Consider the following 26,746-nt stretch of genomic DNA (forward strand, 5'->3'; position numbering starts at 1 on the left):
GAGTACCAAAGACTGCAGCCACAGTATCACAGCTCAAGCCCGGGCACACCGGGTCATACAGGGAGAACTTACAATCCCAAATTGGAAAGTTCGGACATTTCATTTAATCCGGTGTTGGATGTATCAAATTTAAGGATGAGATACGCTTCCTTTTGGGACAGACGCACATCTGGGTCGCCACTCCCACCCCGGATCACAGCCAGGACAGTCCATCGCATGTCATTCACTGTGTGTTTCTGTTGTAGAAAATGGGCCACCAAGGGTGCTGTAAGGTTCTTGTTGTTTATACGGGACCTGTGTTGTATAATTCTCTGGCGCACCTCCTGCGTTGTCTTGCCTATATACAGCTTTTTGCAGGGGCATTGGATGGCATACACCGTATATTTAGTCTTGCAATTGGTGTGTTCCTCGTGGCGCCAGAATTTGTTGCCGTCGGTGAAAAGTGAGCCTTCCATCGTTATGTGACAAACGGTGCACGTGCCGCATTTGCGATGTCCCTTGACTGGTATTGACCCGAAGATCGTACTCTGGGTGTCCTTTTTGGCCGGTGGCCTCGTGGAAGTGATCATCTGGCCTATGCTCCGGTTTTTCTTAAGGGCAAACAGTGGTGTGCCGGCCTCTGGTAAGATTTCTTCAACCAAGTGCCAGCTCTTTCTGATGATCTTTTGCAGTTCACTGGTATGGGGTCCAAAAGTGGAGACACACACGATCCTTTGGGAGGCTTTTCTAGATCTTTTCTCAAGGAGATGTTCTCTCGGTGTCCATCTGGCTCGTTTCATAGAATGTTTGAGCAACTTGTGCGGGTAGCCTCTTTCCTGTAGTTTGGCCGAGAGTGCTTGTCCATGGAGCTCAAACTGTTGTACTGAGGAGCAGTTCCGCCTTACCCGAAGATATTGCCCGTATGGGAGATTGTCCCGGAGGCTCCTCGGGTGGTAGCTCCTATAGTGAAGCGCATTGTTCTTATCAGTCTTCTTTTGGTATAATGAGCATGAAAGTTCTTCGTTTCTTACTGAGATCTCCACATCCAAAAAGGGCATGGATTTCGTGCCATGGCTCAAACTGAATTTGATGTCCGGGCTCCTGTTATTCAACCATACATGGAACTCTTCAAGGAGGACCTGAGAACCATTCCAGATGCACCAGACATCATCTATGTATCTGAGCCACTGCTCAATATGCTCGTGGTAGGGATTGATCAGGTGGGTACAGAGGCAAAACAAGTGCAAAACAAGGTGTTTAAAATTCTGCAAACCAATTCACCCCCAGTTGATTTTAAAAAGTAAATTAGCACCAAAAGCGCTACACAAGATTTTAAAAAGATTTAAGGCTAGACGGTTTTTAAATCAACCGCACTAGCGCCTGACTCTTGTTCTGAAGCGCCACTCGCCACCAGCGCCTGGCTCACGCTGCTCACACCACCTGCTATCTTTTTGCCAAATTTGGTGTAATTTGGCGCTAGAGGGCGCACAAGCGGAATGGCTGCCTAGTCGTGCAGCTCCCGCTCCTTGGCAAGTTATCCGTACTTTATCCTTCGCCACAGGGTGAGAAACCGTTGGATTCACCCCCCATTTGCTGTAGGGGGGTGCTCTCTACACTCTACCTGACTTTGGGACCACTGTGTGGTTCGGAATCGACAGCAGCGCCGCTTGAATTTTTGCCGCCAGCACGCGCTGAGCCAGCGAGCAGGTGAATCCGGCTGCGCCAGACTCCGCGATCCCGAGGCTGACCACGAGGAGACAGGCCTCGATCGCGGGGGAAGACTCAGGAGCCCGAGCGACTTCTGCAGAGGACCTTGGCGCCGGAGTGTGGAAGCACTATCCTCCGAAACGCATCGCCCCCGGATGAGGAGATAACTTGAGGTTGCCTGGCTTGGAGACGGACACTGTGCGATATGAGTGGGTCCGAGGCAGCATGATGACCCCCGGAGCTGCGGTGAGAGGCCGGGATTAAGCAGCGCCCGCCGTGAAATAGCGTGAGGTGAGAGACGCCCGCACCGGGCGGAGGAGGTTGCTTCTGCGATCCCCACGGGCGGTGGGGGGACCGGGTGCAGCAGTGTTTCTCACCCCACCGGACTGCAGGGGGCCTCCTGACCGCCCTGGGTTCACATGCTCCCCGTCCGCCCGCGCCATAGGCAGCGCTGATCCCCTGGGCGCTCATTCGGAGTTGCGTCACCCCCCGCCGGAGGGCTGCGGGGCCTAACCGTGTCCAGCGCTTGGGCTGCGGAGAGATCTCTGGTGCTATCCTTAACGCAGTGGACGCTGCCCCCCACAATATAACACGATCTGTCAGCTTGTGCACCCACCTGCACAAAACGGGGCTAACATCGCGGCCTGCTATCCTCACAACACAACTGTAGCCCTACCATTGCTGCCACTGGGTCCTGTACCCCATCTCCACCGGAGAGACTAGAGGCACGCGAATTAACAGATGGCCTATACACCCCCCGAGCAATGAACACTGTGCACTAGAGGCGCCTCGACCAGCCCATGCCGAGCGGAGTCCAATCTGCACCCTTGCACGCTCCCTGTTGAACTTATATCGCCGCCCTCTTAGCGGACACCTGGGCACACAATAGTGATTGGACGCGAGACGGTGGAGGGGCCTCGCCCAGCCACCAACATGGTGCGACCCGAAAATCGCCAAACGAAACTGAGCTTTGATGGCGCAAAAAAAGGCACGAAATCGGTGCCTGCTGACCCCGGGCCAAGCGATACGACATCGAAGACCGTTGTTACTCCTACTAAAGACCTTGACATGCATAGCCTGTTCCTGGAGATGAGACAGGGGTTTGCCACTGTGGTGGAAAAGGTGGACGGTGTCACCACCAGGCTAGATGCCCTGGTTCATAAAGTGGATCGCCACGAGGAACGGCTAACGGCTACGGAACAACGCATATCCGATAATGATGATGTCACCGCGACCCACACCACGCAATTGGCCAGGATGGACAACCTCCTCAGGGTCATAGCGACCAAGAACGAGGATTTGGAAGCCCGCAGCCGCCGCAACAACATCCCCGTCACGGGCATTCCGGAATCCACGAACACGGGCAGGATGGAGATCTATATTGAAACACTACTCAAGAGCTCGATCGGAGAGGACGCTTTTTCACCTCGATTTATCATCGAGAGAGCACATCGATCGTCGGCGCCTGTTCCTAAGCCCGGACTGCCGCCTAGGCCAATCATTGCTAAATTGTTAAATTATCGTGATCGCGATGTCACGCTGAGGGCGGCCCGATCTCAGCAAAACCTACAATACAATGGCATTAGCCTCTCCATATATCTGGACTTCACTCCTCTGGTGCAGGAAGAGAGACGCAAGTTTATCCCTGTGAAAAAGAAACTGCGTGAGGCACAACTGGACTATGCAATACTCTACCCGGCAAAGCTGCGGATCACACACCAGGGGAAACAACGTTTTTTCACGAACCCTCAAAAAGTGGAAGATTTCCTAAAGTCGATCCGTAAGACACACAGGGAGGAGCGCAACGTGGCAGCGGATCTAGAGGTCGACGACCCATCTTTAGCAGCGGATGAACACTGATTGCTTGCATCTCCTGAACTGTTTGCTTCACCTGCATTGTCATATACTGACTCTAACTTCGTGTGCATGACAAGAGACGACCATACACGATGGAACCACGCTGCCTCATCACTCCTGTGGTATTGTAATCCAAGGACCACTCTCCTGACCCTAGCCTCCACCAAGGGCGGTATAGAATCGGAGACGGGGGCGGATGAAGTGGCTGTGCGTACTTTATGCTATATCCCTACAGTGTGTTCCCCATGCGAATCTTTATATTGTTGACGTTGTTACAGAATTTGGGGGGGAGGGACGATGGGTGGGGAAAGGTGGCTACTGGCATGATTGGGATGCTAGGGTGGGAGGGGGGGGTTTGTTCCGGAAGAGGCTCCTATCGCTCGGACTGTCTGCTCGAATTATGCACTGTCATGATTACCTATGTCGACTGCTTAGAATGGGCTCGATCTCATCGCATAGGCTAGGACTGATCAAATTGCAATATTGTTGTCTATGGCTGCTCTGAATGCTATCACACAATTGAACTGTATGTCATGGAATGTTCGAGGACTTAATGATGCTAAAAAATGTCGGAATGTTATCGCTTACCTCAATAGACACCATGTCCAGGTGGCCATGTTGCAGGAAACCCATTTGTCACCGCGGGGAGGGAACACTTTTGCGAGTAGGTGGGCTGGAGTCCGTACCTTTTCCTCTATTCCACCTATGCGAGAGGAGTCACCATCCTTATTACTCGTAGTATACCGTTCCATAAATGCGGTGATCTGGTGGATAGTGAGGGGCGCTTTGTCCTTTTGTGGGGCAGACTAGGTCGGGACACTTACACATTTGTTGTCAGCTATGCTCCTAACGTGGATACACCCGCTTTCTTTGCCACACTATGGGGCAAAATCATGGATGTTGGCTCTCGCCACGTTGTCTGGGGTGGTGACTTCAATTTAGCGCTGATACCACATCTAGATAGGACGGATGGAGTGAGCAGCTATAAACCCAGGGCACGTGAGACGCTTGAGGGGATAATTTCAGAGGGCGAACTTGTGGACATATGGAGGCACTTACACCCCCATGGGAGGGAAGGCACACACTTTACCTCACACACGGGAACATGGGCGCGATTGGACTATTTTCTTCTTACCAGAGGGGTTGCCACAGAGGTGTTGGGGGCGACACATTTACCGAGAACATACTCTGAACACAGTCCCGTGCTGCTACACCTCCACGTTCCTGGGTGGGATAGCCCCAGACCACAATGGAGACTCCGGCCTGAAATCTTGTTGGATAGTCTTTTCCGAATCGAGTTAGGCGAAGAGATAGCTGCCTTTTTCCCCAGAAATAAGGGGTCAGTGGATTCGATCGAACACATCTGGGAGGCCTTTAAGGGGACCATTAGAGGATACTGCATTTCCAAAAGCTTTGGGGTCCTGCGCGATATACAAAACACTATTCACACACTGGAAAGGGAGCTGCGAACATTAGAACTCCACATGGTGGCAGACACTAGCCCTGATATACACGCTGCTTTTAGGTACACGCTATCAAAGTACGAGGAGGAAGCTGCTAGGGAGGCTAAGTTCCGTGGGAAATACTGGCGGGCCAGAAAGTACTGTGAGGGGGACAGGCCAGGAAAGGTACTCGCGACACTCACACGGGCCTCACCTGACCGCAATACCATACTTGAACTTACCGACACACATGGGACCACGGTCAGGGACTCAGACGAGCTCCTTACTGCCTTTACGTCTCACTACCACACGCTTTATACTTCTGACACAGTGTCCGATACACCTTATGCTGATTATCTGAGAGATGTGGCGCTCTGCTGGCTCAGCGACGGGGACAGGGCGTTTTTGGCGGCCCCCTTCGAGCTGGATGAAATTCGTGAGGCCATTATGTCCCTTAAGAACGGCAAAGCCCCTGGCCTTGACGGCCTCCCCGCTGAATTCTATAAGGCATATATAGATATTATGGCTCCTGTCCTCCGGGAAGTTTTATGAGGAATCGATGGGCGACGGAGTTCTCCCTGGCTCTATGCGGGAGGTGGTTATTACTTCCCTCTTGAAGCCCGATAAAGATCCCAGCTCCTGCACCTCTTACCGCCCACTTTCCCTCCTAAATTGCGATGTCAAGATACTCGCTAAGGTCCTGGCTACTCGCCTGTCACTACTCATGACCAGGATCGTGCTGCCCGATCAATCTGGGTTTGTGGCAGGTCGCTCTACTTCACATAACCTCCGCACTTTGTTCTCCCTACTCCGGACAGTACACCCGACATGCCGGTAGCAGCTGTCTTCCTCGATGCCTCTAAGGTATTTGATTCAGTCGAATGGCCTTATTTATTTTCCGTATTAGCCAGTATGGGATTCCCGAAGCTTTTCATATCCTGGCTCTGCCTGCTCTATACTCGGCCCACTGCGAGAGTGCTCATCAATGATCGCCTTTCGCGCCCTATTGACATTACTAGAGGCACACGCAAGGGATGCCCCCTATCTCCCCTCTTATTTGCTATAGCTGTTGAACCTCTTGCCTGTCGCCTACGCCAACTGCATTGGGAAGGGGCGATACAATGCTTGCAGCGGCAAATTGATGTGTCCCTTTATGCTGACGACATCACGCTCTATGTCAAAGACCCTGAAGTGCATCTTAACCCTCTACTCCGAGAATTCGTTGTGTTTGGCAGAATGTCCGGTGTGCACATTAATTGGTCCAAGTCGCAGTTGTTCCCTCTAACAGAGACGGTTGCCGATTTCCCCCTCGACTACCCGCTGGAATGGTGTCGGACCGATCTTAGATATCTGGGGATACAAATTTCCAGAGATAGGAGTGAGACATTGCGGTCCAATTATGGTGTAGCAATCACTAAATTAACGTCCACAATCGACCGTTGGATGACCCTTCCGCTATCCATGGCCGGAAGGGCGTCCCTCATAAAAATGGTGATCCTCCCCCGGTTCCTCTATCTCTTCCTTAACATCCCCTATTTTCCTGGTGCTTTTTCCTTTAAAACTCTGAAGACGGAGCTGCGTCGGCTATTCTAGGGAGGTAAGAGCCCGAGGTTGAAATGGTCCACGCTCGTCCTTCCATATGACAGGGGAGGCTTCGATGTCCCTGACTTTGAAGCATACTATCAATGCGCACAGGAGCAATTTGCCTACCACTGGCTGGCCCCTACCCCCTTTATGCCTCACATTGCGGTGGAAGATTGGATTGTACATCCGATTCCGCTTAATGGACTGCTTCACTGCCCAGGAACAGGGTTTTCGCACGCTATGTGCGAAGTTACGAGTTGCTTGCTGGGGCGACCTATTCTCGGGCGGTAAGTTTAAGTCTGCAGAACTGTTCTTTGCATCTTATGGCCGCACCCCGCTTGAAGTCTTCTATTACTTGCACCTGCGCGCAGGGATGAAGGTCATCCTGCCTGATTTCCCAGATGAACCTGAAATCCTGCTTCCACTTCATTTCCTACTCTGCTCACAGGACGGGACACATCTGGTCTCTGGCCTTTATCGCCAGCTTAGGGCTGCAACTCCGACGCCTGAGGCTGGTGCCCGGGAACATTGGAATGCTGAGCTAACTGATGTCCTCACTGATGAGCAATGGCAATACTGCTGTACCCTCACGTCTCGAGTCTCCGCAAGTAGTAGACTGAAAATCATACATTACAAATTTCTACAGCGGATGTACTATACACCAGTGCGGAAACACAGATTTGGCCTAGCGGACGATGATCGTTGCGGGCGCTGCCATGCCGAACATGCAGACTTCCTACACTTGGCGTGGGGATGCCCTCCAGTACTGCACTACTGGCAACAGGTAAGGGACGCCCTCACAGCGATGACGAAGTGCGCCGTGCCTATGGACCCATTGCTGGCACTCCTTGGGCATACCACGAATATTCCTAAAACTTGCCGGAAATTTGTGGACACTGCATTGCTCCTGGCTAAAAGGCGGGTAGCGTGCAGATGGGGCCGAGGCAGAGCGCCTAAATTTAAGGATTGGCTAGCAGACTTGACATACTGTCAGGAACAGCATACTACCTTCGCTGAATTGTTACCGGTCACGAGTCGGCCTAAAGATATTTGGGTGCCCCTAGTGTGCTATTTACTTGCACAGACGGATACTGTCGATACACCTGAAAGGGACCAAGCTGGTAGTTAGCGACGCTGCTAGGACTAACAGTAGGGTCACAATTCACGTCAATACATGTGCACTCCATCTCCTTTCACATGAGTGATGTCTCCCTGTTCCCAAGCCATGGGTCTTCGACCTACCTGCCACACCCCACATGTTATTCATAACCATAGATCTCTCTTTTGGAGACGCCTGCCCCCCCTGCTCTACCCAGAGACCTTCCATGCCACCCATGACATATACTCACTTCCCTCATGCCCACTGACACTCCGTGACACCATACATGATACCCATTATAGCGTTGATTATATGCCGCCAAGACTCTTGTTCTGCTATAATCCAGTTGAGTCCGTTTTTGCCTATCTATATTGCCCTATTGGCTCGGGCCTTCATGATCGAGCGTGTCTATAACGTCTCTCCGTTTGTTGAATGTTGGGAAGGTTTCTTTTTTCAACCTAAAAAATAATAACTGAAAACGCTGTTCTGCTGCAGTACATCCCAAGATGCCTGGCAATGCCGGATGTGCCACTACTAACACCTGATCCTATGTTACGCTGCCGGGTCTCCGGGATGCCGGTTACAAGGCTGTGTTATAATAGATTGTCACGCTGCCGGCCTCCGGGTTGTAGGCGCAAGAAGCTGTGTATTGTTTTTCCTATGCAATAAAGCAGTTTTGAACACCAAAAAAAAAATAAAAAAAATAAAAAAATTTGGTGTAATTTTGTCCAGCCGTTCGGAGTGTAGTTGTGTCTAAAATTCCTATGGGAATTAATATAGGATATGCTAATTTTTTGACCCCACCCCTTTTTCTCAACCCCGCTTGACGGATCGCCCAGAAACTTTCAATGTACAATAAGAATCACAGCCGCACTTTTTTTGGGTAATGTTCATAGCGATTTGTCAAACGGCGCGAAAGTTATAGGCAAGTTAAAAAACACTTTGTGTATGGTGAAAACTAGGTCCTACCTATAATTACGCCAGTTGGTAGTTATAGTTAGGACCTATTTTCCATAAGAAATTCTGGGTTTTTTTTGCCAATAACTTTGCTACCACTCGACCAATATTCACAAAATTTTCAAAAATGTTCCCTTTTTTAGTTCAGCTGCTGTGTTGAAAGCTTTCGGGTGGTCTATCAAGCCGGGGTAAAAAAATGCATTTTCCCCATGCATTTTCCTGTAGGGATTTTGAACATGACTACCGCCCGAACAACTGAATGGAATTACACCAAATTTGGCAAAAAGCTAGAAGTAGTTGAGAAAGTGTGCTTTTTATGATTTGGTGTGAATCCATTCAGTAGTTTTAGAGATATTTAAATAAAAAAATATAGCTATCTGGGAGTGCAGATCCTTGCAGTGGAATCGCAAATCCTACAGAAAATTGATTAACTACCGACACAGGTATCGTTGACAGCCATCTTGGGACTCAGCTGGATGCCGGGATTCGCACAAACAATTAAAAAAATAAACAAAAGGGGGCAAGGTAGGAATACCCTGAACCGCCAGATATGGTGGGGGTCATACAGGGACCCCATCGGGGGTTAGCAGCATATTCTTTTGTACTTTTTTTAATAGGATGCCCCTGGGTTGGCCAAATCTCAGGGGCAGTGTTTTATAACTATGGAGGGGGTTCCAATACAGCACTTCCTGCACCATATGGACTCCCACTTCCCTGGGGCAAACAATAATAAATTGATGTGGGGAGCCCAAACAGCCCTCCTCACAGCCCCAGGGGTCCTCCATCTCTCTCAGGGAATTTATTAACTTAGTATGGGAAGGCACATATTTCCTCTTCCGCATCCCAGGGACAACCACCTCCCCAGGGCTAATGCAGTGGGAGGCAACACCTCCCTGGGGCTTTTTATTTTTGACATGGGGTGCCTCGCGGATCCCCGGGTCCCAGGGACCACTACCTCATGGACCAAACTCCATTTTTGAAATAAATGGGAGGGGGCCATGTGTGGCCCCCCTCCAGGCCCAAAAACAAGGAAGGAGAGGGGCCGTGAGGCCTCCCTCTCCTGGAGTCATACATGGCCCTGGAGACTGCCACCCCTCCAGGGCCTGCCCCTGCTATATCCTGAGGTGCTGAACTCCAGGACATTGTTGTTTGCTATGGCGTGGCAGGAGTTTTACCGCTCCCACAAAGCCATAGCAAACTGTGCTTTGCTTCTAGCAAGTGAGAGCAGAAAAGAATGCTCTTGCTTGCTAGAAGCGAAGCACAATTGCTTTGACAGAAAGGGATCTGCATGTTCAGCACCTCACTCTCTGTCAAAGCAATGCCAGCTCCCTCAGGAGGCGGGAAGCCAGTAGGGACTGCGGTGGCCTTCAGGTTCCCATCACGATCCTCATCAATAGACAGTGGGGGCTCTGGGTGAGACCAGAGAACCCACAATTGAGTTCTGGCCACAGGAGGGGGGCACACGCCCTTCACATTATTATTATTGTTTTTAATAAGAGGCCCAGCCTCAGGGGATGGCACTGGGGATGGGGTCTGCCAGGCCAAAAATGTCCCAGGGAACCCCCTCCCCTAAAAAGAAAAAAAGAGATAGAATGGTAAGGGTCTGTGAATGGCTATATGAGTGGTTGTGTGAGTCAGTGGGCATACAAGTTTGATTCTATGGGGGTGTGAGGGATTCTGTGGATGATGTCATCATGATGTAATTTGAGATCTCATTTGATATGTCATAAATGAGCTCACTGACCATGTCATGAGTGATGTAATTTGTGTGGTCATAAGCAGTGTATTGCAGGAGCGTACGTTATAGTTATAGTTAGCTCAGTTAACTATAACTGCTGAATTTCACTGGTTTCATATGAGCCTAACTATAATGTCCCTGTAACCTTTGTTTTTTCTGAGAGTTTCTAAGGTTTTTTTAAATTCTATTTCCTAAACATAACATCCCTGTAACCCTTGTTTTTTTCAAATGAATATATATCTATATATATAAGATTTAGGAGGGTTCTATACTCGCAAAGTTATGCATTCCTGTGGAATTGCATGATTAGGCTCTGATCTTGACTCAGTTTTGGTTGCATTATCAATGGCAAATTTTGCTAAGAGGCTTAAGAGACTGTGGCTGGGATGTTGTCAAAGTAGTTCCTAAAGGCATCCTTTTTGCCTAGCTCTCCAGTTTACAGTGGATTCGTAGAAATGTTATAGTGAATTTCGAGGTAGAACTCCAATATTTGAAGACTGAATAGAGGTCTATTTTCTTGAAAACTTGGATAAAAATCCCCAAAATACAAGGTCCTCTAGCCTTTGTGTTTTTCATTGACAATACTGCACCTTAAATAACAATTCTATGACTTTTAAAAAAAATTTTTTTTTATTATCAGCACATAATGAAAAGTTGAACACAAACAGTACATATATACCATCCTAATCTATACATAGAGCTATACGGAAAGGCATAAAATGAACGCTAAGAAAGAAGTAAATTAAAAAGTATACAAGAAAATTCATACAATAGAGTATAAAGAAACTAAAGTCCCTGGAAAGAAGATTTTAAATGAAGTTGCCCCAAGTTTTCTCAAATTTAAGCAAAGATCTAGTACCTCTTATTCGAGCTAACCCAGCTTCCATTTTGTGGATTTCATTAACCGGAAACCACCACTGCATAATCTGTGGTGGCTGTGGTGAGATCCAAACCCGAGCTATAATGAGTTTAGCACAAGATAACAAAATAGTAATTAAAGCTTTTTGGGGTAAGGTAGTGCTATGTATAATTAAAAGTACAGCAGATGCTGACAGTTCTGGTGGTCTTACCATTTTACATTTCAGAACTTTATCCAGATTAAACCAAAAGTCCTTCAGATGAGGGCAAGAAAATAACATATGTTCTATATTTGCACCCACAGTATCACATTTAGGGCATTTGGTACGATCAGTATATAATGGGTTTGAAGACTATTTAAGAATCACTTCCGGGGTATGATATAGTAAACAAGAGGTTTTGAACTGTTGCAAACGAAGGCTAGCTGAATGAACCACACTGTTTATTTTAGAGAGAGAGTGTGAGATCTGATCCGGATAGATCGTAATTCCAAGTTTAGAACTCCATTACTCCGCTAGTTTGGAGCAATCTTGTTTTACATAAGAAGTTAGACAGTTATAGCCAGTGCTTATTACTGATTTAGTTTTAGATGAATAGAGGCAATCCCAAATATCAGATTCTGAAACAGTTAGGATTTTCATCCGACGTATCAAAAAGTCGTGAATCTGAATATATTTAAACCTCAAAGGTTCTGTCAGATGATATAGATGTTTTAATGTCTCAAAATCTAAAAAGCCATTAGTACCGTACATATCCCCTAAGGTTGAGATACCATGGGTTGCCCAAACACTAGCCCTGCTATCATTAAATATCCCTGGAAGTCCTGGGTTGTCCCAAAGCCTCAATTTAGAGTGATAAAAGGAGGTTTTACAAAAAAGCATGATACCAAACCAGATCTTAGCAATGTCTCGAGCTGTCTTAAATTTAACTCTTTTGTAGAAATTTGGGTCGTTCAATCTAAGCAGAAACATTCTTGCATCTAAATTCAGCATTATAGTATGAAAGAAAAAACTATTAAGCTGAGGATTAAGTAAGGAACAAAGGCGTCCTATAAAAGTTGCCCAAAAGTAAGGTTTGAAGTCTTGGAAGCAAAGACCTCCCATATCAATAGATCCTTTTAGTGAGGATAAACTTTTTACGGCTTTTCTATAACCCCAAATAAAGCTACTAAGTAGTGGGGTGGGATTATCTGTGGACTGTGCTATCTTTCATTGGTCTCAGGGGTAACATAGTCAGCTGGATTCGGGCCTTATATGACCAACCTATGGCTAAAATCAGTTACTCAGGTCTATTATCCTCTGCTTTTCCCATCGCACGCGGCACCCGTCAGGGGTGCCCGTTATCTCCTTTGCTTTTCTCAATCTCTATGGAGCCATTTCTATCAGCGCTCCTGGCTTAGCCCAAGATAATTCCATTTAGCACCGGACCCCATTATCTGAAAATTACCGCATACGCGGACGACATAGCGGTATATTCATCAAATATTACAACAGCACTAGAGGGTATCATGGTTGAAGCGGAAAAATTCGGCAACGTCTCTGGCTACAAACTAAATGCGAATAAAACTCAGATAGTTGCTAACTATAAACTATCGGGGGGAACTATGGGAGTCTGTAGGGCAGCTAATTATCTGGGGGTTAAAATTTCATCCAAGATTAGTGATATAATTCCCATTAACTATGATGTGCTGGTCAAATCAACAAAGAAGCTTCTTAAAATATGGCATAGATTACCACTAAATATAATAAGTAGAATAAACTTAATTAAGATGAAAATCCTGCCGAAATTTCTTTATCTCTTCCGTTCTATTCCTTTGGCACTAAACAATATCTTTTTAAAAAGCTAGACGGAATCTATGACTTCTACAACAAACTGAGTGCCCTGTTTGAGCATCAATTACATGAACAGAATGAAGGAACTTTTGCTGGAAGTTATCACTTTTGGTGACTCACTCATATTAGATAAAAAGAAGGCTCCTGAATTTTGAAGTGTCTCAAAATGATTGGATATGGGTGAGCCATTGCCTGAAGTACTTTCACAAACCTCTTAACAAGAGAGATAGCTGACAATAGCCATTGATTCTCATAATATTAATGAATGCCTGGTAAAAGATGGATTCTGAAACATTTTTATAAATAAAATGTACCTTTATAAATAATATGCACCTTTTCCAATGCCTTTAATTCAAATCAGTACCAGGATACCCTCATGGGTGATAGTGCGCTTTATAAACACGCATAACAATGCCCCTGTTCACCTTTCTATTCCACTGCTTCACATGAGAAGGACGGATATTGCCTCATTGGTCGAAGTGGACATTGCCGTCATTGCCAGCCTGGTAAATAACTTCTATTGTGCTTCTTCTAGGCTGATTGCCCTTGACATGAACCTGTATACAATAGTCCTAGGGCACTGCCCAGAAAGTCCTCTCCTTATGTTTCCATTCTGGATTAATAAATAGTTATTGGAAATAAAGATTACTCAAGTAATTCATTCATTTTACAGGGCTGATTACCTCATACTCACTATTTACGGCTTAGGAAGAACAAATTAAGGACTATCCCCCACATGCATCAACCTATTTAGGAAGTGCAAACGGTGCGAATCGGTAAATTCAGCCGTTTGCACTTCCTAAATACGTTTTTGGGATGCATGAAACAGATTGTCAAAATTCGCTATTTTTTGCATTTTTTAAAAATGCAAATGCATTTAAGGAATCGCATTTGTGCGATTCCTTAAATGCAATGCATCATTTTTTTTAAAAATTGCGAATTTTGAAATAGGAAGTGCAAATTAACACGAGGTTGACCCTCGTGTTAATTTGCGGAAAAATTTAAAAAAGCAAAAAAATGCATTTTTTAAACTTGCATGTTACAGACACACATGTCCTTAGGACATGTGTGTGTGAAACATGCACTTTAAAATACATTTCAGGGGTGCAGGGGGGGTCCTTTGGACCCCCCCCTGCACCCTTGCAATGCATCAACAAATTGCGAGTGCAAAAAAAAAATGCAAAACGGCATTGATTCCTATGGGCCTCTAGGCCCATAGGAATCAATGTGATGCCATTCCTTAATTGCGATTCGCAATTAAGGAATCGCAATTTCCGAAAATTAAGAAATCCTAAAAACTTTTAGGATTTCTTGATGCATAGGATTTTGCATTTCCTAAATAGCGATTCCTTAATTTTCGCTATTTAGGAAATGCAAAATCCTAGATTGATGCATGTGGCCGATGGTCTCCAAACCTATAGTGTGGTGAATGAAAATCTGTACCAGAAAAGTGAAGGTCTGGACTGAGCTTTATACTACTTTCTAGATTTACCAACTTCTGCTGAACAGAAGTTATTTGATTGGCTTCATAATGAAGTCTCTAATTCACTATGATAACTGAAGAAGTCTTGGCTCCTGATTAGCTTACTTTAAAAACCACTGACTCAAGTGGGACTTTCTTTACCTGACTTTTACCTATATTACTAGGCTGATCAGTTCCCAATATTGACTGAATGGTTCGAAATTAATTCCAGCAGCTGTGCACATTGCACTTTGGCCGGTTCCAAGGATCTCCTTAGAGAATAGGCTATCAAACTTAAACATCATCCCCTCATTGTAGACAGTCTTGAAGGTATGGTACAATAGACTGAAAAAATACATGGAAAAATACATGGTTTGACTTCTCTTAGATCCTAGCACATGCCAATTCATTTCTCAAGCGAATTGTCATCAGCAGTGTCAGTAGTACCCTTTGACTCCTTTTGATAATAAATTGTTGAGTCATCTCAGATATTTTTGAGAAGAAGAAGATAACTTATTTTGTTAAATGTAAATGTGACTTTAGAGTCAGAGAGTTGGGGAGGTTAAACTATAACCAGAAAAACCACTGTTCAATGCATCAACTTGTGTGACAAAGAGCAGTAAAGGTACAGACAAGAATTCAGGAGTTTATTGCAACAAATCCATGACACAGTTGTACCATATAATATTCTCCTCAAGTACCCATTTTAGGGCCTACCAAAAAACAAATGGCACTGTTGTGAAGGTATTTGTTACAAAACTGGGACTTTCTTTAAAATGAAATGTTCTGGTATGATCATTTCTCATACGAAAGAGGAACGTAACAAGGCACTGTGTGAGTGGCAGTACCCTTAATCAAATGCACCCCATGGCAAACACGTTTTGATGCACACTGTGGAATTATAGGGGACACCATGAATTCAAAAAGGAAGGGGTCCCCTGCAATAAGATGGCTTGCCCAAGGTAGGAATAATACAAATGAAATGCAAAAAGCAATCTCAGGCAAGCTATTATAAAATAGGGTAAATGGCACAATCAAGGACACATGACAAAACAATCAAATTAGTACAAAAATAGAAAATAATTTAAATTTTATAAATAACAATGTCACTGTATCAAAGAGAATAATTAGGACTGGAGAAAATATATACATTATATTAATAGTATATGTAACCAACAACAGACAGACTGATTTTAATTCATACCCATACATTCATCCACTTCTCATCTTGTATAATATTGATATATAAATATATACCAAAAAATCAATATATTTGTGTACTCGTATTTTTGTGGCCAAAGGACTGAAATACATACATATAGATTTCAGTCCTTTGGCCACAAACTATTACCCCTGTTGCATCAAGAATTCAAACATCTTGGCTTGCAATAATATGTGAACACAATGAGTGCACAGATGTATTGATTTTTCATATTGGTAAGTATAGATTTATTATTTTTAACTCCAAATCTACTATATTGAAGATATGTTACCAAAGTGCAAATCTTTCGGTTGGAGTTAAGGAACCTTTATTTACCTTGTCTAACCTTTGATTGTTAATATTTTGCCCACAAAATTATGGTACCACAATATTACTGAGATTATATTCTAGAAGGATATCCCACTGTTAGATGCAGCACTCTAATACCCTGGTTATAGTGAGTCAAATCAGTGATACATCATTATTTGATATGATTTGGTAACTGATTCTAGAGTATTTATCGGTGGGCTCACCCAAGCCATGCTGCCTTGTCCAACTACACTTTGATCACTGGATCTTTTCTTGCGTTGAATTTGACAAAGCCGACTGTGTCACCACTACAAGCCTAGTTTTTCACATATCATCTGATTTATCTATACTACTATTATAAAGAGAGAACACAAACCTTTGAGCCAGGTAAACTACAAAAGTAATGCATCAATCACTACACCCAATACACCATTTGAAAGGGGAGATGTGGCAGAAGGACATAGGCTTTAGATATGTACACCATATACATTAAAAAAGCAAAAACGCCAAAAGTGGTAAAGTAGTCCCTTGGGGGCGTGGTCGTGGCCGTGGGCGTCTCAAACAACAAATGTGGGCATTTACAGGGCCGTGCCAAGTGCAAATAACAAACATAGGCTAAGCGACTTCACAACACACTTACATATGCACACATAGAGCGGAAATGCGCTTTCACTGAATTTAGAACGCACAATATGCAGACATAGAGCGGAAATGCGCTTTCAATGAATTTCTAACAAACATTTGCAAATCCCAACACATACAGCGGAAATGCGCTTTCAATGAATTTAAATTCACACATACAGCGCGGTAACACCAATATACAAAAACAGCAGAGGTGCGCGCTATAAGAAATATACACACATTTGTTGCAGTTACCCAGACAACATTGACGCCTTCGCATTAAAAACCGGGCGAGCCTTCCATCGACGAGGAGTGTCAAATGACGCCACACAGGGGGCAGGATTAATCGCATACTACACCAATCACAACGCACTAAAGAAAACACACACACGACTTTGGCTTACCAAAAAAAAAGTCTTTAACCATTGGCCATTGACCAACGACGTCGCAGGGGGGTAAACAGGAACAAAAAAAGCCGACATTTCTTAACGGAGAAACGCAATCGACTGCGCATTCACGAGACTTTCCTCACATCTTGCGGACAAGATAAAACGCTTACAATAAGACATACGAATAACGAAAATAACACAACTGCCCATAATCACTCGAGCACTGCCAGGACTTCACCACACAATTGACAAAACGAAAGGGAAACTTCTTTGAAGGGATACAAAAACGAACACACGGAAAGAGCCTTCGAAAGAAAAAAAAACATTAAACAGGTGACATGACACTTTCCTCACATCTTGCGGACAACATAAAACGCGGAAAACAATATATACGAATTAAAAATATAACACAAGTGGGCCAAATCAGTTGAACAGGGCCAGGACTTGCACAGACAACTCTTCTGCCGGGCGGGCGGGAGCCCTGAAGCAGCCTTTTGCTCCCGGACAACGTCGGGACGGGCTGCTAGTTTGTATATAAAAGATCCTTCCTTCTGAACTTCTTGCATGGTCCGCAATGTCTCTATATTGACTCTGCTACAATTTCTTAGTACAATGTCTAAATCCATTTTCAAAGGTGAATCAGGGCCGACCTGGGGATGATAGCTTAGCCACTGCATGTCATATATACTTTGCTATTTATTAAGCTCTGCATGAAAACAATCATGTGCTATGCCTGGCCCCATGGCACCTTGAGAACATTTTGAATAAATATAATTAAAAGTATTGCAAATATGACTCAGGTGACTCTTCTCACCAAAGGTTTGGGATTTCACATGATGCTTGGACGTGACCCTGTTTGGAGTTCCTCAGTGACCCCTTGGCAATCCACAGGCAAGGTCCTCAAGGGATTTCGATGAGAGGAGAGACCCGCTAAGAGAAATTTGTCTGTGGCTGCTCCACAACAGGTATCAGGACACAATGAAAGCAGGCATGGATGGAGACTGGGTCACCCCAAAGACTGTCCTATGTATGCCTGTTCACCAGAGTCCAGATGGCAAGAGTACATCAACCCTGAAACAACTACTCTTGAGGCAGAGCAAGTGACTTGAAGGTGGGACTGGTGGCGATTCCTCCATAGCCCTATGGTGTCTCATGGAAGGGATACTGCGCAGTCCACACAGTCCTGTGGAAGCCTTGTAAAAAGGGCCTCAGGGGATTCCTGGTAAAAGAGTGAACTTTGTAAATAGACTTCCACACTGTGAGACCAGGTGGGACAGGACCCACAGTGCCCAGGTGGACTGAAACAACATGGACTTCATCCACACTGCTATTCGGTCCAGAGAAATCTGGTTAAACTACGGAGGCATGCCGTGATGCCTGGTGCTCCCATCTACGCATTTCCACTCATCCTATCCTGCCAGCAGCCTGGATAGACTCAGTGGCGCTTATCTTTGTTATTTTGGTCTCTCCCACAGGTTGGACTCATTGTCTATTTTAATAAAGTTTGAGAGGGATGTAGTGACTGGCTGGTTATGGTCTAGTGTTCCTACAAATGCTGTGCTTCCACCAGCCCCTCCTTGAGGCGTGGCTTCCACACTCACCCACACCCATCCATCACATGTGTCACTGGTCAGGTGACATGGCTGATACAAGGGTCGGGGTGCACGTGCCCTGGGCCAGTTCCAGACAGTAAATCAGTGTGTCTGTGTGATAACTGTAACTGCATGGGGGCCAAGGGCCTGAAATGGTTGTTTGACCATTCTATTTTTCATGTTTGACTCCGCTGCCTCTCAGCAGTAGGGCGATGCTCCTCTGCCATAACGGAGGAGCCTGCCCTGTGTGTAAATTACATGCTAGGCATGAACATACATTCTGGGAGGTATTTTTTTACGTCATTTTTTCTTCAGTGATCTAATTTATATGCCATGATTTACCTTTGTGGTAAATTGTAATGCATTTTGCACCATGCAAAAGAAGAAAAACTGCAATTTTCAGCTTACTGGGATGTGAATCTCTGCTCGTACATTCTATGTCAAACTTATGGTTCATTCAACTGATCCGGTTTGCTTAACAATGTGGATATGTGTTTCTGTTCGGGGATTACAACCAATGTATGTTAATATGATGCTGGTGGATATAAATATTGCTCTATTTTCCAAATTTGCAGATCGTCGCTGGGATTAACTATGAAGCAGAAGTTGTGACGGGTCTGACAACATGCTTACAAACAGCCCCTGAAAATGAAGAATGTCCTTTTCACACCTCTCCGTACATGCTAAAGGTACAGTGTGAAGATTTCACAAAAAAAAATGTTGGCTATTTATAGAGCCTAGATCTGCCATCGGTGTGGCTTTGTAGTGCTCAGAGAAGGGCGACAGTGACTCGCTTTTATTTCTGGGAGAGTATTCCTATCTGGGCACTAACTGGTTGAAATCAAAGTGTCAATATTGCACAAGGTATCTGGAGAACCACCAGCCTTAGAAGAGGCTGGTTATTATTGGTGAACTTGTAAAATGTAAACTCCTGCAGATCAGAGGACTAAGAAAGAAATGTAAAGAAGAATGTAGGAAAGAAAATAGCGCGAATCCTGATTCTTAAAAAGGATTCAAACCAAATTAAGACAGTATCATAGAAGGTAGGATGTGGGGGCAGTCAACAATTACCTGATCGTTGACATTGTCAAATACTGCTTAGAGAGCTAGAAATATCAGGGTATTCATACCATTCACATTAGTAACCCAAGTGGAGAATGCAACTATTCTCCAGTATGAATTTGCCTGTATTACTGTGCGTTATTTGGTGCATTTTTTTGGGGAGGATCAAACTGATCTTTACTTTCTAAGTGCACCTGTTGTGTTCTGTTATTCAATGTTCTGTACGTTAGCTCAATAACTCCATTTTATTGATCAGTCAATATTTGGCTTGGTTACCATGGTCCAGTCAATTCTGCTGCAGTACAGTGAAAGGTCAGCAATTGGTGAGCACTGTTCAAGAAGGTAGAAGCATTCGCCTCTTAAAGCTACCTGCTTAGGAGGCCGATATCCATTAACTCTTTGAGGGTCTCACTCATGAAGAACCTCCACACTTGTGGCTGAGGCCCTCCAGTCGTGGGTTGACTCTCCGAATTCGGGGGTAATTTCCACAATGAGAGTTGTCATTGTGGAGATTCCACTCCTAGTACGGAGACTCCCCCACGACAAGAGGCCTCCGCCACGAGTGTGGGGGCCCTTTGTGAATCAGGCCCTGAATGTTTAAGTGGAGGTAAGCTTTGTAATACTCCTGAGCATCAACATAAACACATAGGCCCACATGCATCAATATCGGCTTTTGCGAGTTCTAAATTGCGAAAAATAACGATTCGCAATTTAGAAATCGCAAAAGCCTATGCATGAATATTTTTGCTTTTTTTTTTGCAATTCGGTAAAAATCGCTATTTTTACCGATTTGCAAAAAAAATGCAAATTTTCAATTGCGAATTCACAATTCCCATTCATTCCTATGGGCCAAAATGCCCATAGGAATGAATGGGAATTGCGAATTCACAATGTGCAATTGCAATTCATCAATGCATTTCAAGGGTGGAGAGGGGGGTCAAAATGACCCCCCCTGCACCCATGAAATGTACTTTTCAGCATAAGTTACTTGTGAAAAAACAGGGGCCCCTGCCTTAAAGGATAAACCCTAGCAAGGAAACTAAACTTATTTAGAAAGAGAGAAATTAGCACCGGGTTATGTGCACATATTTACATCATACTAGTGAACGCTAAAAAATAAAGTCAATGCCTAATTGAATTTAGTATGAAAATATTTTTCTTTTATTTTATTATAATTATAAACTGTATTCCCATATTTGAACCAATTGATATCAGGTTGAAAGGTTATTTACATGTGTATAATACAAATTAGTGCTTTACAATTCAAAACAAATTTCAGATAAACTATTTCAAATAATACAGAATTAATTCCCCTTCAACGCGTTTCGGCGGTTGGCCTTCCTCAGGAATTCTGTATGTACAGGTTGATACTTTTGGCAAGGCTGGAGGAAGCCTTGATTAATGTCTTTTTCCGGAGACTTTCGATTAGCTTCTATTTTGTTGGTGTTTCTTAACGATTACTGTGGCCACCTGGATCTGTGCCCAGTTGGTTAGTGAGACGTGGTTGCGGTCCCAAGTTGATTATATAACCGGTATCACGCTGTTAAGCATCGCAGGGAAGATGTTAATTCCCAGCTGGATGAGCGGGGCTGCAGTAATTGTTGATCCCGATGTGGCCCGTCCGCGCGATAGTCTCCTGGATAGTGATGACCTTTCAACCTGATATCAATTGGTTCAAATATGGGAATACAGTTTATAATTAAAATAAAATAAAAGAAAAATATTTTCATACTAAATTCAATTAGGCATTGACTTTATTTTTTAGCGTTCACTAGTATGATGTAAATATGTGCACATAACCCGGTGCTAATTTCTTTTCAGCATAAGTTACATACACACATGTCCTAAGGACATGTGTGTCTGTAGCTTAACAGTTTAAAAAATGCATTTTTGTGCATTTTTAAACAATTTCGCAAATTACCACGAAGTTCAACTTCGTGGTAATTTGCACTTCCAATTTTAAAAATCGCACATTTTTCTGTAATGATGCATAGCATTTAAGAAATCGCACAATTGCGATTTCTTATATGCTAACGCAATTTTAGAAATCGTAAAAAAGATGCGACTTCTAAAATGTCATGATGCATCCCAACCAGCACTTTTGCATTCGCAAACGGCCGATTTTAAGGAATCGCACCGTTTGCGACTACAAAAATGCTTGATGCATGTGGGCCATAGGGCCTTATATACAAGATTTTGCTGTAGGGCAGTGCCGCTGACCTTCCTTCTACACTGCCCTATGGCAAAAGAAAAGAGCAGGAATGCGCCTATCAGATACGGCACATTGCTGTCCTTTTCCCCTGTGCTGTGCCACAATGGACTGCTATGTGCCAATGCACATACCTTTGCGCCATGGTGCAAGGGTGCCTGCGTTCCAGGTATGATTGTTTTTGCGCAGGAAGTGAAATTTTCAAGCACAAAACCAATCACAAGAGGCTTTTTCCTCCTTCTATGTGTACTGCAGAATACATCACACATAAAAAAATTAAAACTGAGGCGAAATAAAGATATTTCTCCTACCTTAGAGTTACGATTCCTCTTAAATCTGGATAGTCTCAAAAAGCCATTGGTGTTGCTGGAAGGTCCACAGAAACAACCATTGCGTGCCCCTTTAACACAGAAAACTGCGTTGAAGGGAACAATATTTACAAGGTCGTATTAAGCCACTCAAAGTGGCTTAGTGCTGCCTGGTAAATATGGAGCAGAACCCTGCGTTACCAAAGCGTCGCAAAAAATTATGCTGCGGTGGCACAGCCTCATTGTAAATGAGGCCCCTAGTGCATGAGAAAGAGTACTGCAGCGTGGACTCATAAGAAAAGATTGAAATAAGATAGCATTTTGGATTCACAAAGGGCCTCCACACTTGTGGCTGAGGCCCCCCAGTTGTGAGGGACTCTCCGAATTCGGGGGTAATTTCCACAATGAGAGTTGTCATTGTGGAGATTCCACTCGAGTACGGAGACTCCCCCACGACAAGAGGCCTCCGCCACAAGTGTGGGGGCCCTTTGTGAATCAGGCCCTGAATGTTTAAGTGGAGGTAAGCTTTGTAATACTCCTGAGCATCAACATAAACACATAGGGCCTTATATACAAGATTTTGCTGTAGGGCAGTGCCGCAGGCCTTCCTGCTACACCGCGCTGCCCTATGGCAAAAGAAAAGAGCAGGAATGCGCCTATCAGATACGGCACATTGCTGTCCTTTTCCTCTGTGCTGTGCCACAATGGACTGCTATGCGCCAATGCACATACCTTTGCGCCATGGTGCAAGGGTGCCTGCGTTGCAGGTATGATTGTTTTTGTGCAGGAAGGGACATTTTCCTGCACAAAAGCAATCACAAGAGGCTTTTTCCTCCTTCTATGTGTACTGCAGAATACATCACACATAAAAAAATTAGAACTGAGGCGAAATAAAGATATTTCTCCTACCTTAGAGTTACGATTCCTCTTAAATCTGGATAGTCTCAAAAAGCCATTGGTGTTGCTGTAACGTCCACAGCAACAACCATTGCGTGCCCCTTTAACACAGAAAACTGCGTTGAAGGGAACAATATTTACAATGTCGCATTAAGCCACTCAAAGTGGCTTAGTGCTGCCTGGTAAATATGGAGCAGAACCCTGTGTTACCAAAGCGTCGCAAAAAATGATGCTGCTGTGGCACAGCCTCATTGTAAAAGAGGCCCATAGTGCATGAGAAAGAGTACTGCAGCGTGGACTCATAAGAAAAGATTGAAATAAGATAGCATTTTGGATTTTTTTTCCAATATCTTCGGATTAACTAGAGTGAACTGTGTTGCTGTGATTTTTGCACCTCTCAAATGCATAATTGACATTTTCACCAACTCACCCTCACCAAAACAACATTTTGTATGATTGCTCAGTCTAAATGTTAGTGCAAAAAGGTAGTGATAAAAGTGACGCATATCCAAGAAACCTGGGGGCATATTGACAAGCCTGTATCACCACGGGAAAGTCAATTTTTGCGACGTTCTTGCAGCGATAGGGGCTTTGCCTTATTTACAAGGCAGCGTTAAGCCACTTAACAAGGCAGAACACTGCCTTGTAAGTAAGGCCACATTTATCGCTGTAGTTAGCATGAAAGCGATGGGCCATGCGTGTTCCAGTGGGTGTTTCACCGCAACACCCATTGATTCTGAGCTTTCCCCTATTTACACGGGAGGCGTAACTAGGAAGCAGCGCCAGAATTACGACCAAGCATTTAAAGATTGGTTATGTGCAAGAAGGGGGACCGACCTACACACAAACAATCTTCCCCTGCACGGAGACACCCTTGCATGATGTAGCACCAGCGCAGGGGAAACTCAGGGCTGCACCATATTTTTGTAAATATGGTGTAGCCCTACGTTTTCTGAAGTAGCGGAGTGAGGCGTTAAGCAAGGAATGCTTACCCCTCAGTCTGCCACTACCCATGTAAATATGCCCCCCGGTCTTGTTAAACTCTACCCAAGGAACAGAAATCGACCTTGTCTATACATATCAAGAATAGGGTAAAGCGGCTAGCACTTCAACTGTGCATAATCCTTGTGCACATGAAATCAAAAGTATTGGTTCAACCTCACCAACATTACAGCAAATGAAAGATTTTTATTGACGTTAACTCTGTTCCAGTTGATGCGAGGAAACTCGCAAAAACACTGCTAATTTCCTATTTAAAGATAATCTTACAGTAATACCATGTTTGGGACAATAGCACAGATTTACCAAAAAGTTCTGAAGGAGGACATCCGTTGAATGCCACCAGAGCCAACTCAGTAACAAAATCAGGTTTTCACATTTGATTAAGTAATTACATGAAGTTGTTAAACGCGTACCCGTGAGGTTTTAACGTGTGAAAGCGTCCAGCTTGTGGCCTCATACTTTGTAACATCAGGAAGCGCGAGGCGAAGCTCGGCAGCCATGTTATGTGTGGGGTGGAGAGCTCTCACCGCTACTGAAGCTACCCATATGCATATTTTTGTCACTGAACTTGTTCCTTTATTTCTCTTTACCCCAGCAATCTACGTGCACCTTCCGCGTGAATGTTATTCCTTGGCTTCATAAAAGGAAACTACTAGATAAAAGATGCAACCACGAAAAAAGAAATGGATTGCAGCTCCGACGTTCGGGAAGCTCTCTATAAGCGTGCTGTTTCTGCAGATGGAAAATCTAACGTTTTTACGTTAAAAGGAATTTAATGTCTATTTACCTACTCTTATCCTTTCCATTTAATTTTTTTTGTACTTTTAAAGTTTACTGTAAAATTTAAACTGTACTTATTTTCTGATTGAAGCCAATAAAAAAGTATTTGTTCCGCAACCATTTCTGATAACTGTTACATTATACTAAAGACAATTCTAGCTTGAAAAGTCTTATGTTCTGCAGGTTGTTATCCTGAAGAAATTGTTCTTAGCAATTACCATACTGTAGATCGCTGCATAACCATGAGCTGTTTTTTGGCCAGTTGAGTGAGTCTGAGTGGATTTTGTCGTTAAGGCACAGTGTCTTCTTGCATTCACATGTCTGCTTGGTGGTGCTGGCTGTCTTGGTTGATGTTTTCTGCTGGATGTCGATACCACTACTATTGTAGCTCCTTATTAGACTAAGCTTGCAAATGTTTTCAACATCTCTGAAAATCTAGTAAGTAAATAGGATGTTCTGTTGTCCTACGGTCTGAGCCTTCCTGCTCTCCTACTTGGACCTCATTTCTCCAATTTCTGGGTCTCCTTCGCTTGAGTGTCCATGCCTGTGTCTCTTTGGCCAGTGGTTGATGTTCTTGTTTTCCTGATCCCCACGCTTTTGCCTGTGGCAAAAACACTAGTTCCTACTTCTCCTTGGCACACGTTACTAACTCACCTGGCCAATTTCAGTAATTTGGCGGAGATGCCCCATATTTAATAAGGCAAAAGGCGTTGTTGAGGGCTGCAACTTTACCCAATGGATAAAGGAGATACCTTGTATTAAGGGACATCTACCTACTCCTTGTTCGGAATATAACACGTGGGTTTAATTGTCTTAGTTCTTCATTGTACCTTCTATCCTTTTCTGATCATTGAGCTGTCAGAATCATCCTGGCCTCAAAAAGAGCGAAACAAAACCTTTGTCAAATTAGGGGAATATCTCAGTGTAAGCCTTTGATGGTGTACTGGAGGAGACCGGAACCGTTCTGCGGCTCCAGAAACTATATGTGAAATTAAAAACCTTTATGGGAATGCCAATTGCTGTTTGCAGCCTTTAGTCTCCACCTATTACTTTACATGTATGGTTTAAAACGCTGGTGAACACCCGACAGCCTGCTTAAACGATTCCTATACTTCTAGATACACTGCAAGGATTTGGTGATATATCCGGATTAAAAGTAAATCCGGGCAAATCGAAACTACTCCTGATTGGACGGATATTTGGGAATCAGATTAGCAGCTACGTAGGAGAGGTACCTGAACCTTAACATAGGGAAGGTAATGGAAGGAATAAGAGGCTCGGTGCGTTTCTGGTGGGAGCTGCCTCTGTCCCTTATGGGAAGAATTGCTATTACAAAAATGATCATTCTACCCCGATACTTATATGCGATGCAGCACTCTCTTTAAAAAATCCTGCAGCACTTTTTGAAAATATTGGATAACCTGTTAATAGACCTGCTAATGGGTATCAAACGTAAAAGGGTGAGCCTGACCACTCTACAGAGAACATGACAAACTGGGGGATTGGATGTACCGTGTTTCGAATTCTGTTATTTAGCCTCTCAGCTGCAGCATGCGGGACATTGGTTGGATGACGCAGACAACTGGGAGAAGAGACTGTTAGCAGGTACCTTCCCAGGAGGCTCGCTTCTTGAGCTCTTGGTGTTGGGGAAGGGGGTACCACCCGCCTGCCCCTACATAATGCGGTATGTTGCAGCGGCATGGGATCATACAGTTAGGAGGGTCCTGGGTCATGCACCATATGCCCCAAAGATGTCGCTTTGGGTGTTTCAGCCCTTCTCTAAAATTGCAGAGCCTATGTCCGTCCGTAGATGGAAGGAGGGGGGATGCCTAACAATGGGGGTTTATTTGAAAATAAACAA

At 44.5% G+C, this 26,746-nt stretch overlaps 1 protein-coding gene across 1 annotated transcript in view; it reads left to right on the top strand.

Annotated features, from left to right (window-relative positions):
• LOC144761726 (cystatin-like) overlaps positions 1-25,002 on the top strand; it is a 110,927-nt gene extending 85,925 nt beyond the window's left edge. The window contains exons 2-3 of the mRNA XM_078646980.1: positions 19,203-19,316; positions 24,701-25,002. Of these exons, the coding sequence (XP_078503106.1) occupies positions 19,203-19,316; positions 24,701-24,826 (240 nt within the window). The 3' untranslated portion in view covers positions 24,827-25,002. The remainder of the gene's footprint in view (positions 1-19,202; positions 19,317-24,700) is intronic.
• Positions 25,003-26,746: the final 1,744 nt, after the last annotated feature.

This window comes from Lissotriton helveticus, chromosome 6 (genome assembly GCF_964261635.1).
Source record: "Lissotriton helveticus chromosome 6, aLisHel1.1, whole genome shotgun sequence".
NCBI lineage: Eukaryota > Metazoa > Chordata > Amphibia > Caudata > Salamandridae > Lissotriton > Lissotriton helveticus.